The 16,465-nt window shown below is 38.9% G+C and overlaps 1 protein-coding gene across 3 annotated transcripts; it reads right to left on the bottom strand.

The window, feature by feature from the left end:
* Positions 1-1,187: 1,187 nt before the first annotated feature.
* Positions 1,188-11,779, bottom strand: LOC112175516 (transcription initiation factor TFIID subunit 2). 3 transcript variants are annotated; one of them, XM_024313192.2, is made up of 25 exons: positions 11,537-11,770; positions 11,084-11,435; positions 10,643-10,788; positions 10,484-10,550; positions 8,587-8,786; positions 8,330-8,483; positions 8,045-8,129; positions 7,829-7,920; positions 7,285-7,410; positions 7,133-7,186; positions 6,843-6,911; positions 6,639-6,736; positions 6,189-6,536; positions 6,028-6,115; positions 5,749-5,874; positions 5,606-5,662; positions 5,377-5,456; positions 5,238-5,280; positions 4,645-4,731; positions 4,254-4,343; positions 3,826-3,884; positions 3,648-3,738; positions 3,396-3,561; positions 3,089-3,272; positions 1,188-2,907 (listed from the first exon to the last, which is right to left on the bottom strand). In XM_024313192.2, exons 1-25 carry the CDS (start codon positions 11,650-11,652, stop codon positions 1,467-1,469), a joined length of 4,419 nt encoding a protein of 1,472 aa, XP_024168960.1. In that variant the 5' UTR covers positions 11,653-11,770; the 3' UTR covers positions 1,188-1,466. The 3 variants fall into 3 exon arrangements, with proteins under 3 accessions (XP_024168960.1, XP_040366019.1, XP_040366020.1); XM_040510086.1 differs by having other exon boundaries at positions 2,721-2,907; positions 3,232-3,272; positions 11,537-11,779; XM_040510085.1 differs by lacking the exon at positions 11,537-11,770 and having other exon boundaries at positions 10,643-10,804; positions 11,084-11,218.
* Positions 11,780-16,465: the final 4,686 nt, after the last annotated feature.

Genomic DNA, 16,465 nt, shown 5'->3' with positions numbered 1-16,465 from the left:
TATGTCAATAATGTATATCAAACCTCAATAGACAAGATTACCACAAGTGCTCTAAATACGTTCAAATCTCTAGTGGGCAGTTGGTTTACTAAGTCATTCAAGTAATTCAGTTTTATGTTTAATCTATATATATATATATATATATATACACACACACACACACAAGGAGGGTTGTCTTATTTACATACATGTCCACCAATACCTTACTAGATAGTTAGGTAAACAACTCCATCAAGTGGTAGACTAGTTTCATACAATCATACAATAACAATAATAGCTAGCCAGATCTAGCACTACATGAAGTTCATCGGTCTACCACTGCAGCAAAAGGTTTGAACTTTGAGCTTTATGTTTATTGATAATTTACCTAAATTGACTATACATAGGCTGATGGACCATTGCTGCATGCAATGAAGGCTTTTATTTATGGTAGCAGGTCTAGTGACTTAAAGTCTATGTTTGAGACATACAGTCCTTTGTTATTAATTGCAGCAACAAACCCTCTTTCCAAACCAGATCCTAATTTTTAGTATAAAAGCATCGATCAGCTGAGAATTAAGCCACGGTAGGGTAGTAGCACCTGCTACTAGCATCGTGAACAAACAGTAGTTACCGTACAATTGAGGAGTGCTTCGTTAACATATCGTGAAATCCAATAAAATAAATAAATCTTGTGCAGAATCCAGCTGAAGTTGAAAGAAAATATCTTCTAGGCCTAATACGGAAAAACTTAGGTCAGATTTTCTCAGTCCCCTTACGTGGCAGTTCGATTGGAATTCAGATGGTGAAGCTTCCGTGGTTATTCGGCCCAGAAAATAAAAGCACGGTAAAGAGACAGTTCCTCGTGTCCCTGTTTAAGCTCCTCTCACTCATCGTCTGTCCAATCCTTTCATAGTGTGACATGGAATTCTCCTTTTTTTTCTTTTTCTTTTTTTTTGGGAACAAGTATCAGAATGAGCAAATTGCAGTCAGCTTTTGGCAGAATAGAGCTTAGGGTTGGCAGTCGCCAGGTCGTTTTCGGTCATTTCATTTGCTTGGTTCCTTCGAATTCTGAAGTTGATGATTTCCACAAGGACAACTGAATCTAATCGTTCAGCCTTAATCTATTGCGATTCTTGGAACCACCTACTAGCCATTTTTTGAGAATTTGTCAAATTTGTTTCTGTGTTTGGCTACAACCTTATGTATCCATGTCAAACAAGACCAATATGCATTGCATACTTTCAAGTAATATTTCTAAGCAAACTGACTGGGGTGAAAAACTCTATGCCGGGAAAATTTTTCAAAGGTTACAAAAGAACCGATATGGTTGCCAATGGCGTTTACAATTGAGAGCAGTTATCTCGAACAATTGTCCCCAGGCTCTAGCGACAATTCATTTGGTGGTAGCTATTGGCAATCATGAATCACGTAACCACAAAACTCTAACCCTCCCCCCCAGCAAATGCATCATTACATCCATGAGCCTATGATTTGTCCAGAGTTCGAAATTTGGTTTTAATACGAATCTTGGGGGTGATGGTTTTAGTTCCTGATGCCTCGGGCCTGGTCGCTTCAACAGTTGCGAGGACTAATTTGTTTGATCTACTGGGCTCAACTGGTTTCAGTTGCAAAGTTGCAGGCTTCATTCCAAGTACCTCCTTACTTGGTACGTCCAGGGAAGGTACTTTGGCACTGTCACTCAACAACTTCGACAGCTCCTTCTCTTTCTGCCTTTTCTCCTTCTTTAATCGTTTTCGCTCAATATACTCGGGATCATCTCGATGGCCTTTATCCCGCTTCCTTTTCTTGTCCTTGTCTTTCTTTCTCTCCTTTTCCTTCCCATGAGGCAGTACATCCATTGTGCCAAAAGAACCACCATTAAGATCATTCCTCGGAGCTGAAAGAGCCTGAAGGCTTGCGTACTTCTGCACATCTGCATCTTGGTTATCTTGCATGAAGCTAGGTGATGAAATATCGGGTCGAGGCTGTACAGAAACTTTGCTTGAATCAGCAGTGCACTGCAATTCCCTTCCTATATTATCATCAGCATCACTTGCAAATTTTGCACTACCGATGCTGGCAGTCATCCGAGATCCAAGATCATGACAAGAGTTAACTTCCTCAAAGTTTTGGTTGCTAAGGCTCACAACTTCTCGGAAATTCCTGTGAGGTGCATCCACAGAAACTGAACTGCTAGCATGCCCACCTTGAGATCTCTCAACAGTTTGATTATCGCCTTCTTCTGCTCTGCTATTAGTAGCAGATTTTTTTACCCTGATCTTAACAACTGGCAACTTCCGTCTGTGACTGTTGGAAATGGTATCTGCTTCCTTGGAAGGTTCACGAACTGCCAAGTTATCCATGGAACGATCAGGAGCTATCAAGATATCCTTGGAAGGTTCAGGAACTATCAAGATATCCTTGGGAGGTTCCGGAACTGCTGCCATGACATCCTTGGAAGTTTCCACAGCACCCAAACCACCAGCGGAAGGATCTACCACTGTAACCAAATCATCACTGAAAGGTTCTAAAGGACCCAAACCAATGAAAGCATCATTGGGAGGTTCTGAAGCACCAAAATCTTCCTTGGAAGCTTCTGCAAAGGCCAACCCATCTCTAAGAGCTTCTGGAGCTGGAACTGACAACCCATCCATGGATGCTTCTGGAGCTGCAATGGACAACCCATCTCTAAAAGCTCCTGGGGCTGGAGCGGACAACCCATCCATGGTAGCTTCTGGAGCACCCAAAACATCTCTGGAAGTTTCGGGAACAGACACACCATCATGTGCATGGTCAGAAGGTGGTTCCTGAGATTTACTTTCTGGAATGAAAGAAGCAAAAATGTTCTTCTGCACGTGTAAGCCTTCTGCATCACCTAGAAGCAATGGTCTATGATCTCTTGGCACTCCATATAAGGTTGGGGGCCTGAAAATGGAACTCAGTGTAAATTAACTACAAAATAAATGGACAAAATTGGTTTTTATTGAGAACAAATGTACTCCTGATAGCATGAACAAGACAGACTGTCTTTCATCTTTTAAGTGTCATCAGTGTAGTGTTACTTCTTTAATATGTAAAAATATACATACAAAAAGGGTGTTCCCACCTTCCTGCAAGGATTTGTAGGATGCAGAATACGTGGTGACGAAGAAAGATATTATTAAATGCCATCTGGCCTTCAAGTAGGCGAAGTAAAGCCACAAGAGTCTGGCTCTGAACTTCATCCTCACAATCAGATCCACCTCTTACCTTGCATAACCTCATAGCATGCACAGCCAACTTCATCTGACCTGTAATTAAGGAATATATACAATAATGAATATACACATAGAAAGTTAAACAAAGGGATTCTAACATTCACGTGGTAGAGTAAAAATCCAGAAAGTTTTTCCACTGAAGATAGTGACAAGCACCTCTGAAGGATGGCTCTTCATCTAAATATCTCATAAATAATGCCAAAGCTGCATCAATGCCTTTGCAGTGGAATTCAAGATCAAGGAGTGCTCGGCTTGCTTCAACCCTAACTTGCCATATGGCCTTGATATCGCGAAAAGGTTTTACAAGCTCAAACACACGATCCTGCCACAAGTCAAAATCATAAGAACACTACATTCAAGTACAAGAACTTTGAAAATGCAATCTCACTAGGTGATATAATTACTCACAAGAGGAACAAATCCCATAAGTTTCAAGGCAATATGTGTCAGGGACCTGATACAGCTGACTGACAAGATACCATTGTAGCTAGGCATCAACCTGGTACATCCATTTCCAAAGAAAACATAAATTAAAGGAATTACTCGACACAACTCATTGTATGCAGTTCGAAATAAGTAAACATACCTGTCAAATTGCAAAAGCCGATCAATACGCTTAAGAAGAGATGATAAAAGGACAATACTCTGCATGGAGTGAAGAAACAACCAGAACACTGTAAGTGGTCAAACAAATATAGCATAGAAGCAAAATGAGCCTTTTAGTTTTCATGTTGACGAAGTAGACACTGGATTGAAAGTAATATGACTAATATCAACTGCTATCCAGGGTGAAATCAGCGTTCATTTAAATAAATTTAATATAAATTACAGAAACACACACACACACATGCACATCCAGTGTTCATTTAAATGAATTTAATATAAATTATAGAAAAACACACGCGTGTGCATATATATCTGTGCCTGTGTAGGGCAACATAATGTTAAAAAAGAACTGCAAGACGAGGTATGGCAGCCACAATAGAATCAATGATATTTTGTAAAAAAACAAACCTGTTGCCCAAATTCAAGTTCTCCGACAGACTGAATTAATGAAGAAAGCCAGAACACATCAGAATAAGAGTTCCCATTGTTGTCATTGTACTGTCGTACAAAACAAAAACAGAGTTAGAAACAGACTAAACCTTTAGAAATTAATGGCGGAGGAAATGAAATAATATATAGAAAAGTGAGTGTTTCACTGTCAAAGAAAGGCCGTGCATAGTACTGAAGCAAGACAAGGAATAAGTTCACAAAATTTTACTTGGTTATTAAGTTTGGAAAGAACTTTTCTGAGACCAATTATAGGCTTGTATGACCATATAGGCCAAGTGAAAGTTCAGTTTTTGGAAACCATATATATCTCTGCTCATGCAGGTATGATAACTACCCAAAACGTAAATACCTTCAACAGTTGTAGGACAAACTCAACAGCCTCTCTTGGGCTTTTCTGGTCAGCAGCTCTAACCATAGCTACAGCATGTGGAATTGCCTGCAAGTTATAAAAACAACTATTATATCTAGAGGGTCCTTGACAGCTTCACATGCATAATTTAACATTTCTTAGATATGATGATAGCGATGTATATCCCACAAGTCAAACTGTCAGATACACGAGTAAGACACATTTTTGAAATGATTCTTCAGCGCACTTAATCCATATTTTTAGGGTTGTGGACTTGTGTTAGGTCCATATCAGTTGAGAACTGAGCACAGGTAATGAAATGCTATGGTATTTCTAATAACAGAAGAATGTCCAAGTATTTTACGGCACTGTTCAAACAGGTGCTATACAAGTACAAATGATATGGTACTGCTTGCACTTTGTTTCTCTTAGATATGGTTCACTTTCTTGTATCATACTTTTTGAGTTTTTGATGAATATAAGTAGTATAACATGAGACATTTCAATATTTCATATACACTGCAAATCATACAAACCAGCCAACCATGGCACATGACAGACAACTTATTACATATCCTACCTCATTGCATTACCTCAAGAACTAAGTATTCGGGAATATCATGGAAGTCATTTGGCCTGGCAACATTAACAAGAAACAAAATTGTTAATTGTTATTTTCTGGAGTAAGATCACCACAATTTGCAGTTCAAATAATACCAGTAAAGAACATACTTGGGGAGTCCAATGTTTGCATCAAACCTTCGACTTTTATAGAATGTCACCAAATGGAGTAGACCAGCCCAATCCGTATCCTGAAGAAAATAGCACAGTGCACAGGTCAATGTAAAAGTTGATCTGTGACAGGTACAGTAATAAACAACAACAAAAACTAATATCAGAACTCAAGTGAATCAAGGATTTTAAGTATCTAACAGTCCGAGACAATTAAGAATAGTAGTACCTCAGATGCTGTATTAGCCAATGCAAAGGCAGCCTCAATTCGAACTCTCCAGAAGGCCTTGGGATCAAAGAACAAAACTTCATAAAATTACTCTCCTGGTGATACATGATTCCACAGCAGTATAACTATGAATTTGAAAATACCTTGGAGTCAATGAGGAAGTTATTAAGAGCATTAACAACAGAAAATGGAAGCTGAGGTAAGGATTCAAGCATTGCAATTGCTTGTGCCTGAGCAACAACATCTTTGTCCTTCTCCAACTGATTAATCTGATATGGCAACCACCATAAAAATAGTCAATGACCAATAGACTTATCTAACATGGAAGAGAAATAATTGATTGAGCATAAGCAACACATTGATTAACCCACATGTTTATAACTCCATAAAAGCATGTAGAATCACCGCAATCTCATACGTACCCACATCTGTACAGGTTGATTGAAATGAATTTCAGCAAGGTATTCCATTTCTGGATCTGCCCTCATCCACAGCAACGGAGATTCCATACTGCCAAAAGAAAATTTTCAACATGCTGAATATTTTATTCAATAACTGCTAAAGCATTAAGTTTATAATATACCTGGAGCGTATATCTAGGGCAGGAGTTGCATCTCCATTATCATCTGCTCCATCAAGCTTTGAACCCTTTTTAGGCTTCTGAAAGCGTCTAGCAGCAAGTTTTGAATGACATTGTATTTCCAGCAGCTGGACTGTTTCTCCAGCCATTGGCAGAACCGGATGGTCAAATGTACCATCAAGTTCATGAACTCTGATGCTCATCATTCCAGGCCATCCACTATCACTGTCACGCTTTTCAGATTCTGAATTAGCATTAACAGTTGAAGCACTTGAATCCGACATTTCTGTGCACCCACGTAAAACTGCAACTTCAACCATATTCTTTCGTTTGTTGTAGGAGAAGCCCATCCTTCAAATTTTAGTACCAGTGAACAAAAGCATATAAGTAAATGAATCTGGAAAAGAGATCCAGGCATGAAAGAAAAGAGCATATGTAGCACACGCATGATACCTCAGCACTGGACAACCACACAGTTCTACCCAGCGAGGAAAGAATTCTTTGAGAAAAGGACGCTCAAGATTACCAACTTTATTAGCAAAATGCCTAAACTGCAAAACACAATTTATGGCATAAAAAAATTTGAGGACAAAACTATAACTGTAACTGCTAAAACATCATATTAAATGATATTTCAAAAAGTGATGTTGATGTTACCTCCTTAGTACTGAGAGATCTCAGAGAACGCGTCTTATCTTGAGCCCTCGAAACTATTGTTTGCAAAATCTGTACACGAAAGAATGTCATATAGTGGAGAGTCAGGATGGACAAAAATAATAAGAAAAAAATAATGTAAGAAGTATACAGGTGAATGCATTGCAAAATCCTTATGTGAAAGAGTGAGATGAAACAGAAGAAACCACTAAAAGCAACAAACTATCTCAGATGAGCCTCTTCTAGTCATCAGGGCAATTCATACAAGAGCAAAAAGGTTCAAGGATTCTTACTTTACGGAAAGACTCGGGTCCCATCTGCTTTTCCAACATTTGAAGTATAGCCACCTTTTTAAGAGGTTCAATTAGTTAATTGGTAAAGGTGGAGAAAAGTTAGAGCATATTAAGGTAATAAAATAATGAAAAAATAATCCTCATGAACTCACAGATTTCCATGATCTAATTTTGCTGTATATTCCAATGCACTGAGTGCCAAACAAATCCTTACAAGAAGCAGTGGAGCTTAGCGCAGTTGCACCACTATCATCTGCTCTACAAACGGCACAATTTGCCTGCAGATACAGAAGCAAAACATTAGCGGCATGAATTAGAGTTTAAAAAAGAAGAAAAATGAACAGTATAAACAACTCTCATGCTAGAGCTCTCTCTTTCTTTCTTCCAAGTGGACAAAGACATGGTAAATTGAAGGGAAGTAGGAAAGTGCAAAATCAGTGCTAAAGAAACGAGAAATCTAGGAGAGAAGAGATGTGACTTATTTACATAGCATGAGATAATTACAATGGGGTATGCTATAGCTTTTTCTTTCTTCCTTCCAGGTGGACAAAGACACAAACCGAAGGGAAGTAGGAAGTGCAGAATCGGTGTTAAAGAAACAAGAAATACTTTCTAGGAGAGACGAAATGTGACTTATTTACAAAGCATAAGATTATTAGAATGTGGTAAATGCAAGTTTATGAGAAGAAAGCAAACCTTGTATCTCCGATAGCGGGCTTCATTATTTCCTAAATACTTTTTTATAAATAAATCTGTCAAAAACCCAGCTAGACCATCCAGCAGCCACTCTGACAATACCAGTTAAGGAATGATGTTAAAGCCAGAATGCTCAAAACATTTAAAGACTCAAGTGATTACCAATTACTTAAGTACCAACTAAACAGTACATACACTCAGATACTACCAGCTTACCATCATTCGGTGCATCAGGAGTGATATAAACACCAAACCATTGTCTTGCAAGGGCAAATGCAAGTTTAATCCTCGTGTCAATAGTCTGCGTGAAACATTTTATACCCATCAGCTCGATACGACGCATGCTATGAGGGACATAGTTTCCACATGGTGACCGGAAGGAAGTGAATAGAGTAGGTATTTTCTCAATATATGCCAAAAACAAGACCTACACTATTGTGCTGACAGTGCTGTTATTTGAAAACTTCACTAAAAGAATCTTATCCTTCATCAGTAAAATACCTGATCAATAATCTTCTCATCAAATAAAACTTGAGAACTGAAAATGCTCATGGATGCCCCTGAACTCAAGGAGGATACTGCCATCTCAGGCTCTATAAAAACTTGTTTGTATGACCCAAAAGGAAAGTTTACCGCTAGATAATCCTTGTAACAGCTGTGAAAATAAGAATATAAAATTAATGGAATGACATAAAAAGAAAAAGAAAAAAAAACATTTTAAATTTAAACGGACAGAGTCATAGACTTGGAAGACGAACCTAAATGCACCGTGGAAAAAATCTACAGTGTTGCGAAGCTTTGACAGATTTGCTGGCAAGCACATGTGAGATATTAGACCAGATTGGTGGTCCGGAAGGATTTCAAAGGGTGCAACCACTAAAGATATCCACCGAGCACTAACTGGAACATCTAGTCTATAGACATATGTTTTGCGAGGCGGATCATCCTTGCTCAGAACCTGCATAGAAAAGTTATCATACATATTTACAAAATTAACAAATTAAACACAAATCTGATACAATTAACAACAAACAGCACAGAGAATCTTTGTGAGCTACTTAAATATCAAGACAGGATTGAAAATCTCAGTGTCAATAATCGACATTCTATGTGCAACTATCTGTTGGTATTGCAACCCTAATCCCACCTATGACACATCTCACTAAGAGTTTAATAATACAGTCTCCAAGAGATACTCAAGATGATAACACTATGCTTCCTTTTATAATTAACAGTTTTGTTCCCTACAAATAGAAATAGAAAAGCAGGATTCTGAAACAAGAAACTCAAACTCAAAAGTACAAAAATAAGCAATAGAAAACATAAAATAAACAAATGCCACAGGTGTTCAAAAAGGCTGCAGAGGTGGACTTTACCATAGAAACTTAACCAAATCCAAGATCTTAAAATCATTGGGTATCAAGGAGCACGATAAAACTTCCTTTAGGTGCTTGTCATGGTACCATTTATGTCCACGGGAACTTTACAGAGTAAAATGACTATTACAACTAGCCCAAGTGTTCAAATGCCACAGGTGTTCAAAAAGGCTGCAGAGGTGGACTTTACAATAGAAACTTAACCAAATACAAGATCTTAAAATCATTGGGTATCAAGGAGCACGATGAAACTTCCTTTAGGTGCTTGTCATGGTACCATATATGTCCCAGAACTTTACAGAGAGTAAAATGACTATTACAACTAGCCCAACACCTGGCCTATGGGCAGGGGTTTTTGAAGAGTGATATCTAGTAGAAATACAATTACTGAAGTTATTACTGAGGGCCTTATGGTCATGTAAATAACAATTGAAAAAGGACTAAAATTGTGGATTTCAACTAGTATTTAAATGATCAAGATTAAAGGTGAAGGAACACAAGAGTTGAGGTTTATCTTCCCTTTTATGAGGAAGGCAGCAATTCCAATTGCCTCTATGCTCCATTTTTTTATGGGAACAATTCCTGGTATCCAGGAACAAGGTTGTAACCTACACTTTCTGTTTGGCAACAAGCTACTAGCTGAGGCTATATCAACCTAGAAATGTGGCCCATCTTCCATGGTTGCATTTAACTAAGAATTTGCAGTAATGGATAAAATAGTATCCAGATGATGGTGAATGTTGTGTGTTCACTCAAAAGCAAGATGAATTTTGCACCTGAAAGTAATTGACCCAAAAGAATATTGTGTGAGATTTAGTCTGAGGCTCTCCCGACTGAGCTATCCCCGCAAATAATGCACCAACAAGGAATGGAATCCCAGTTATATTGTGGCAAGGCATTGTCTACAAATTGGTAAGAACTAGCTTTGGTACTCTCCTTTCAATTTTCCTTTTTTGGTTATATATTGTACGAAAAATTAACTGTTCCTCACAATCTTTTTCTATTTTATCCTAATCAATATTTTGAAGGGACTGTCAACAAGAAAATGATTAGAACACACAAATTTGTACTCCAACAAAATACCAAGTACTCAACCAACAAACAACAAAACCTGACCAAATTTTTTGGATTTATTCTGTTATTTCTTCCTCTCTTGTGTAATTACATTTTGCACACTGGTTACTGTATTCATTGGAAAGTATGTGCATTTCTTTGAAGGAAAATACATAATATGCTGGCATTAAACTTGCAAGTGTCAGGTGTTCTATGTTCAACTCACCTGGTAGAGTAAGCTTCCATTGCTAACAGCCACAAGATTCCGTGCCACAGTAAACTCGAGATCATAGCTGAACATGCAACATTTAACCACCATGAATATACCAATGATTGTTAATTATACCAAATTACTATAATAAGGGCTGTGTTACACAATTATTACCAGCAGCTCTGTGAACAGTCATCCATACAAGGGAACCAGCACCTTGCACGCCGCATTTGGTTATCGGTGTGTAGCACATTATTACAGAAGTAAATCCCTGTCTCCGCTTTCTCTACCCAATAATCAATCCGAACCAACCTCAAATTCTGCACCAACATCAACCTACATAAGAACCACAGAAAAAGATAAACCCAATCTCAACACACTGTGCTAATTGAACCCTCAAGAAGATGTCCCATTTCTTGTACATGTCATTCCTGGAAGCTAGTGGGATTAAAGCAACATTTCCCCTAAACCCTGAACCCTCATTTTGAAAACTCGAAACAAGAGTATGGCAGCAAACCCTCAATCACATGCAACTATAGATAATGCACAACTATCCAAGCCGAAATTCCAATCTTTCATATCTCAAAACCACAACTACAAAAATTAAACCATAACCTGCTTGGCTTCTTCAGACGACTGTTGGGCCGCCTCGTTCTCCACCACCACCACCACCTGCTCCTGTACTTCACTTCCAGCCTTGAAAGCCTTACAGCAATTAATCAGTAAATTCGGTACCAATTCTCTCTCAAGAGCCGACAAATAACTCGAACCGGCCGCGTCAGCAGCAGAGCTCGGTGACGTCACCGAGCTCCAGTCCCTCTCGCTCTCCGAATCCCTATGGTTACTGTGAGGATAGTACTCAAACTCCGTCGGCTCGCCGTCGACGGAAACACTCTCAATCCCCAAATTCTCCGCGTGTAACCCTACAATCCCCATCTCCGGCACCATAATCTTCAGCTCAGTGTACCTAAAATCGCAACAGCAAGCTAAGCTAAATTGGAACCAGAAATTTCGAAAACCTAAATCCGAATCAGCTTAGGGTTTAGATAGTGAGGAGGTGAGACGAACCCGTAAATGCGACGGTTGGCGAGGTCGATGGAGAGGCAGAGCTTCTGGTGGCGGACGACGGGTCCGGAATTGTCGGGCTTGGCGTCGTCGTTCTTGGGCTTGCGAGGCTTCGCCATGGTTGGAAGGAGAGGGAGACGAGATCGAGCTCGCTCTCAGTAGCTGTGTGTATCTATTTTTTGCTGGGAGATGAAATGAGACAGAAATATAAAGATTATGAATGAAATCAGGGTTTTATTTATAGACGCACTCCATGGGCTCCCTCTGGTTTTGTTTATAACCCGACGGTGACGTTATCCTTCTCATCACGCCCGTCGGCTTTTCTTTTTCGGTAAATATATTACAATGGACTACAAAATAGTATTTTGGGTAATTTACATTTGGGCCAATAATAGAAATGTCATTATCTTATTATAATTCAGGACACACAAATGTCCCCATAATAATTAAGATCACCTCTTAACAACCTGTCATTAAAATTAGGCATAATTACCAAAGTTGCCACCCGCAGCTCTCTCTCTCTCCCCTTTGGTTATCTGTGCCTACCTGAACCCTTATCCTTACCAAAACATCTCTCTCTACAATGGCATTAAGTCCGTCTCTGACTTTGCATATTCACCGTTGGGGGCCGCCAAATCCACGACAAATCCAGGCTCAACTTGTCGCAGAGGAACGTCGCTCTCTTTCGCAAGATCATCCCTCCGCTCACCAAGTACTCGCCGGAGACCATTTTGCTGATTGTGTGGAATCTGGTACTAATTTGGAGATGGTGAGCTCAAAATCGGCGACCACCGGAGAGAGTATTTCTTGCGATTTCTGCAATGAGCAGCCAGTGATGTTGTACTGTAAGGCCCACAAACTTCAAAAGATCTCTGAACTCTTCCTTTATACTAAGCGATCTTCGTTGATCTAATCCGTAATGCATGCTTTTAAAGCTCTTCCTTTGCCATATGGTATTAGTCATGTCTCCCATTCATTCTCTTTGTAGTTTTCATTTCCCAGGAACGAACCCTTATAATTCTTTAAGGTTTAGTAGCAGAGATTTTACTGCTTTACGTCTGCTTATATGAGAAAGTAATTGATCAATTTGGATCTTTAATGGTGGGTGGAACTCTGAACTATACCATACCATATAGATCTGGCTCTTACTATATATGAGTAGAGTATCCAGATTTGTTAGATTAATAAATTTATTATCATAAATTTGCAGTGATGGGTGCCAAAAGGATGTCCCAGTGGCGCTCATAAGCTTTGGCAATTGTAGGCTTGATGCCAAAATCAAGACCAACATAGGTCAGTTTGGATTTGTTGTATGTTTCTCAATTCAATTTGCCTGTGAATCTGTGAGTGTTGCTTTAAGTTTGCTTATATTATGTTCAGAGGCAAACAACAAGTTTGAATTTGATATTCCAAATTTGAGTAAAGTAGCAAACGCTCTCAGAAGTTGTTCTCAGATCTTTTCTTTTATGATTGTTCCAATATTGGGCCTTTCACTCATGCAGAGAAATGCATGCTTGCATGTTAGAATGGGATTGATATACTTTTTCTAGTAAAGATCTTTGGTTGGGTCACTTGGGTGTGTAGAATAATGAAAAACATGTCAAGTTCATCACAAGTAAAGTAGGAATTGAAGAGCATCAGTCAATGAATTTGAGCTCGAGTATTATGCTAGTGTCATTTGTCAGTAAGGACTAATTAAGGAATATGTTTCTATTATGTTTTACCTTTACAATGTGTGTATTACACTTGTACTTGCAAAAATCATTACGGATTTGAAATTTCTCCTCCCATTGTTGTTGTTATTCACGTAGTGCACATGGTTCTTTTGAGTTACTGTAGTGTAAGTGAATGACTGATGAAGGTGGGAGATTACCATAAGTGAACCATTTGTTAGTTGGTTTCCAACTGAACCAATTATGGGTACTTGAGGTAGTTGCCTCACTGTCAATCCCTGACCAAATCATTGTCAAGTCACGTGGCCAAGTCATTGTTAACCTCAAGTCACTGACTATGTCACTGTCAATCTCTGGTCACTGTTATATCCATATCACTGACCAAGTTACTGGCCATGTCACTGGTCATGTCACAATCATGAACATGTTATTGATCATATTACTGTCAAAGTCACTGATGATCTTCTCATTTTCACAATTTTGTACAGGATATACAAACAGAACACATAGGCCGGGGTAAAAGAAAACAGAGGGAAGGAAGTGAAGAAGAAGCAAAAAGTTCTAGCCATAAAGAAAAATAAGAGTAGTAAGGACGATAAATTTTAGAAATTTGTTTACGGCTTAAGATGCAAGTCACTGACCTGGCCAATTGTAAACTCTAGCTTACCAAATCAACTAGTTGGTATGTTTAGTTTTTCTTAATGAAATATTATTTTTATAGACTTTTTGCAGTAGTTGAACCTGCTAAGTCACCGGCAAAGTCACTGAGCATGTCATTGTCAATTTATGCATGGCCAAGTCTCTGTTAACATCAAGTCACTGGCAATGTCACTGGCCAAGTTATCGGTCATGTCAGTCATTGACCATGTCACTGTCAATCCCTAGCCATGTCACTGTCAATCCCTGGCCAAGTCACTGGCCAACCCAAGTCCTTAGTTTCAAGTCACTGGCTTTAATGGTAGAATCAAAATAAAAAAATGTCAAGTCATTAGCCATGTTACTGGCCATTGAGGTCACTGGTCAGGTCACTGTTAATCTCAAGTCACTGGCCGAGTTACTGGCTACCTTAAGTCACTGGCTATGTCACTGGCCAAGTTACTAGCCTTGTTACAGTTACGAACATGTCATTGACCATGTCACTGTCAATCCTTGGCCAAGTCATTATTAACCTCAAGTCACCGATAAAGTCACTATTAACCTCAAATCACTAGCCAAGTCACTGTTAACCTCTAATTACTGGCCATGTCACAATCATGAACATGTCATTGACTATGTCACTATTAATCCCTAACCAAGTTTTTCTCAATCCTTGGCCAAGTCACTGTCAATCTCTGGCCATATCACTGGACAAATACTGCAAGACATATGTTCCAACGACTGTATTGCTTTCATTATATGTCAAACAAAAAAATGTAACTGATCATATCACTGACATTGTCATTGACATGGCCTGTGGCTTCACTGGCCAAATCAGTAGTTGGCCAAAGAAGTCATCGACAAAGTCACTGGCTAGATTACAATTATGAACATGTCATTATTAATCTCTGACTAAGTCACTGTTAAGCTCAAGTTACCCGCAAAGTCGCTGACTATGTCACCATCAATCATTGGTCAAATACATACTTTATAGGACTATATAATGAAACTGGCCAGTGAGGACACTTACCAGGTCGCTAGACAAGTCATTGGCCAGAGAAGTCATTGGAAAAGGCCAACTCCTTGGCAACGTATGTTAACCACATGTCACAGATTATGTAATTGACCACATCACTCACAATGTATGTAACTGATCATGTAACCAGGGTTGGCCCTGAGGGCTGCCACCTGAGGCAGGTGGCAGCCGCCTCAGGCCACCGGCTCCCGGGGGACCTCTGTAGTTTCTGTAGATATGTTAAAGATAGTATATATATTTTGTTTGCTTTTCCAAAGAATAAATGGCTTGTTGCTCCAACGAAACTGAAATAAGTTTGAGTCCTTACCACCAAGGTTCGAATCCCTGCTTCCCGTTCCTCTTTTCACTTCTCTTTTTTTTATTCAATCTCTTTTAATTAAGTTAATTTTTTCTTGGACCCAGCCATCCCACCGTTTTTTTTTTCTTCTTCCTTTTCCATATAAACTTTTCCTTTTCTTTTTCCGTATGACTAACTAGTTTAATTCAGAAATTTATGTAGGGAATAAATATTCATATACTTTTGTTTTGTTATATTTCATATTTACTTTTATTCAAAATACATGATTTTGTATTTCATATATATACATACATATATATGGGAGGCCACATTTTAATTCTTTGCCTCATGCCATTAGAATCTCAGGATCGGCCCTGCATGTAACTGACCATGTAACTTACAATGTATGTAACTGACCACGTAACTGATCATGTCACTGACATTGTCATTGACATGGCCTGTGACTTCACTGGCCAGATCAGTAGCTGGCCAAGTTACTGGTCATGTAACTTGCAAACTCAATGCTAACCTTCTTATTTTAAAAATTTAAACATCATAAATGGGAAGACCAAAAAGAAAAGAAAGGGAACCAAGCGACGATGACGAAGACTACCGAGAGGTGGAATAAGAAGATGAAGAAGAAGATAGAACGATGCAGAGAAAGAAGTCATCGACAAAGTCACTGGACAAATTACAATTATGAACATGTCACTGTTAATCCTTGACTAAGTCACTATTAAGCTCAAGTTACCCGCAAAGTCACTGACCATGTCACCGTCAATCACTGGTCAAATGCATACTTTATAGGATGATACAATGAAACTGGTCAGTGAGAACACTGGCCAGGTCGCTAGACAAGTCATTGGCCAGAGAAGTCAGTGGAAAAAGCCAACTCCTTGGCAACGTGTGTTAACCTCATGTCACAGATTATGTAACTGACCATGTCACTTACATTGTATTAACTGACCATGTAACTGATTATGTAACTGACCATGTGTTAATGTTTAAAATTGATGACTCTAATTTACATAAAAGAAAGAGAGTGAGTGAGAGAGAGAGAGAGAGAATGACACAAGAAGTATAGTAGTTCATGCGGGAGACTACATCTACTTGAAAGTTTAACTAGTGTGTTCGGGACTTGCGGCCCAAAGGGGATTACATGAGATGTAATGGGGATGTTGAGTAAGTGGGAAGGAGTCTCCTTTTATAGGGGGTCTCCTTTTATAGGGGAGGGAGGCTCCTTCCTTTACATGTTTTCCAATGTGGGATAAGAAACCACTATTTTAGTCTAGAAAGCCATATTGTAGAGG

The sequence above is a fragment of the Rosa chinensis genome, chromosome 7 (genome assembly GCF_002994745.2).
Source record: "Rosa chinensis cultivar Old Blush chromosome 7, RchiOBHm-V2, whole genome shotgun sequence".
Classification (NCBI taxonomy): domain Eukaryota; kingdom Viridiplantae; phylum Streptophyta; class Magnoliopsida; order Rosales; family Rosaceae; genus Rosa; species Rosa chinensis.
This window is presented reverse-complemented; position numbering and strand designations above follow the sequence as displayed.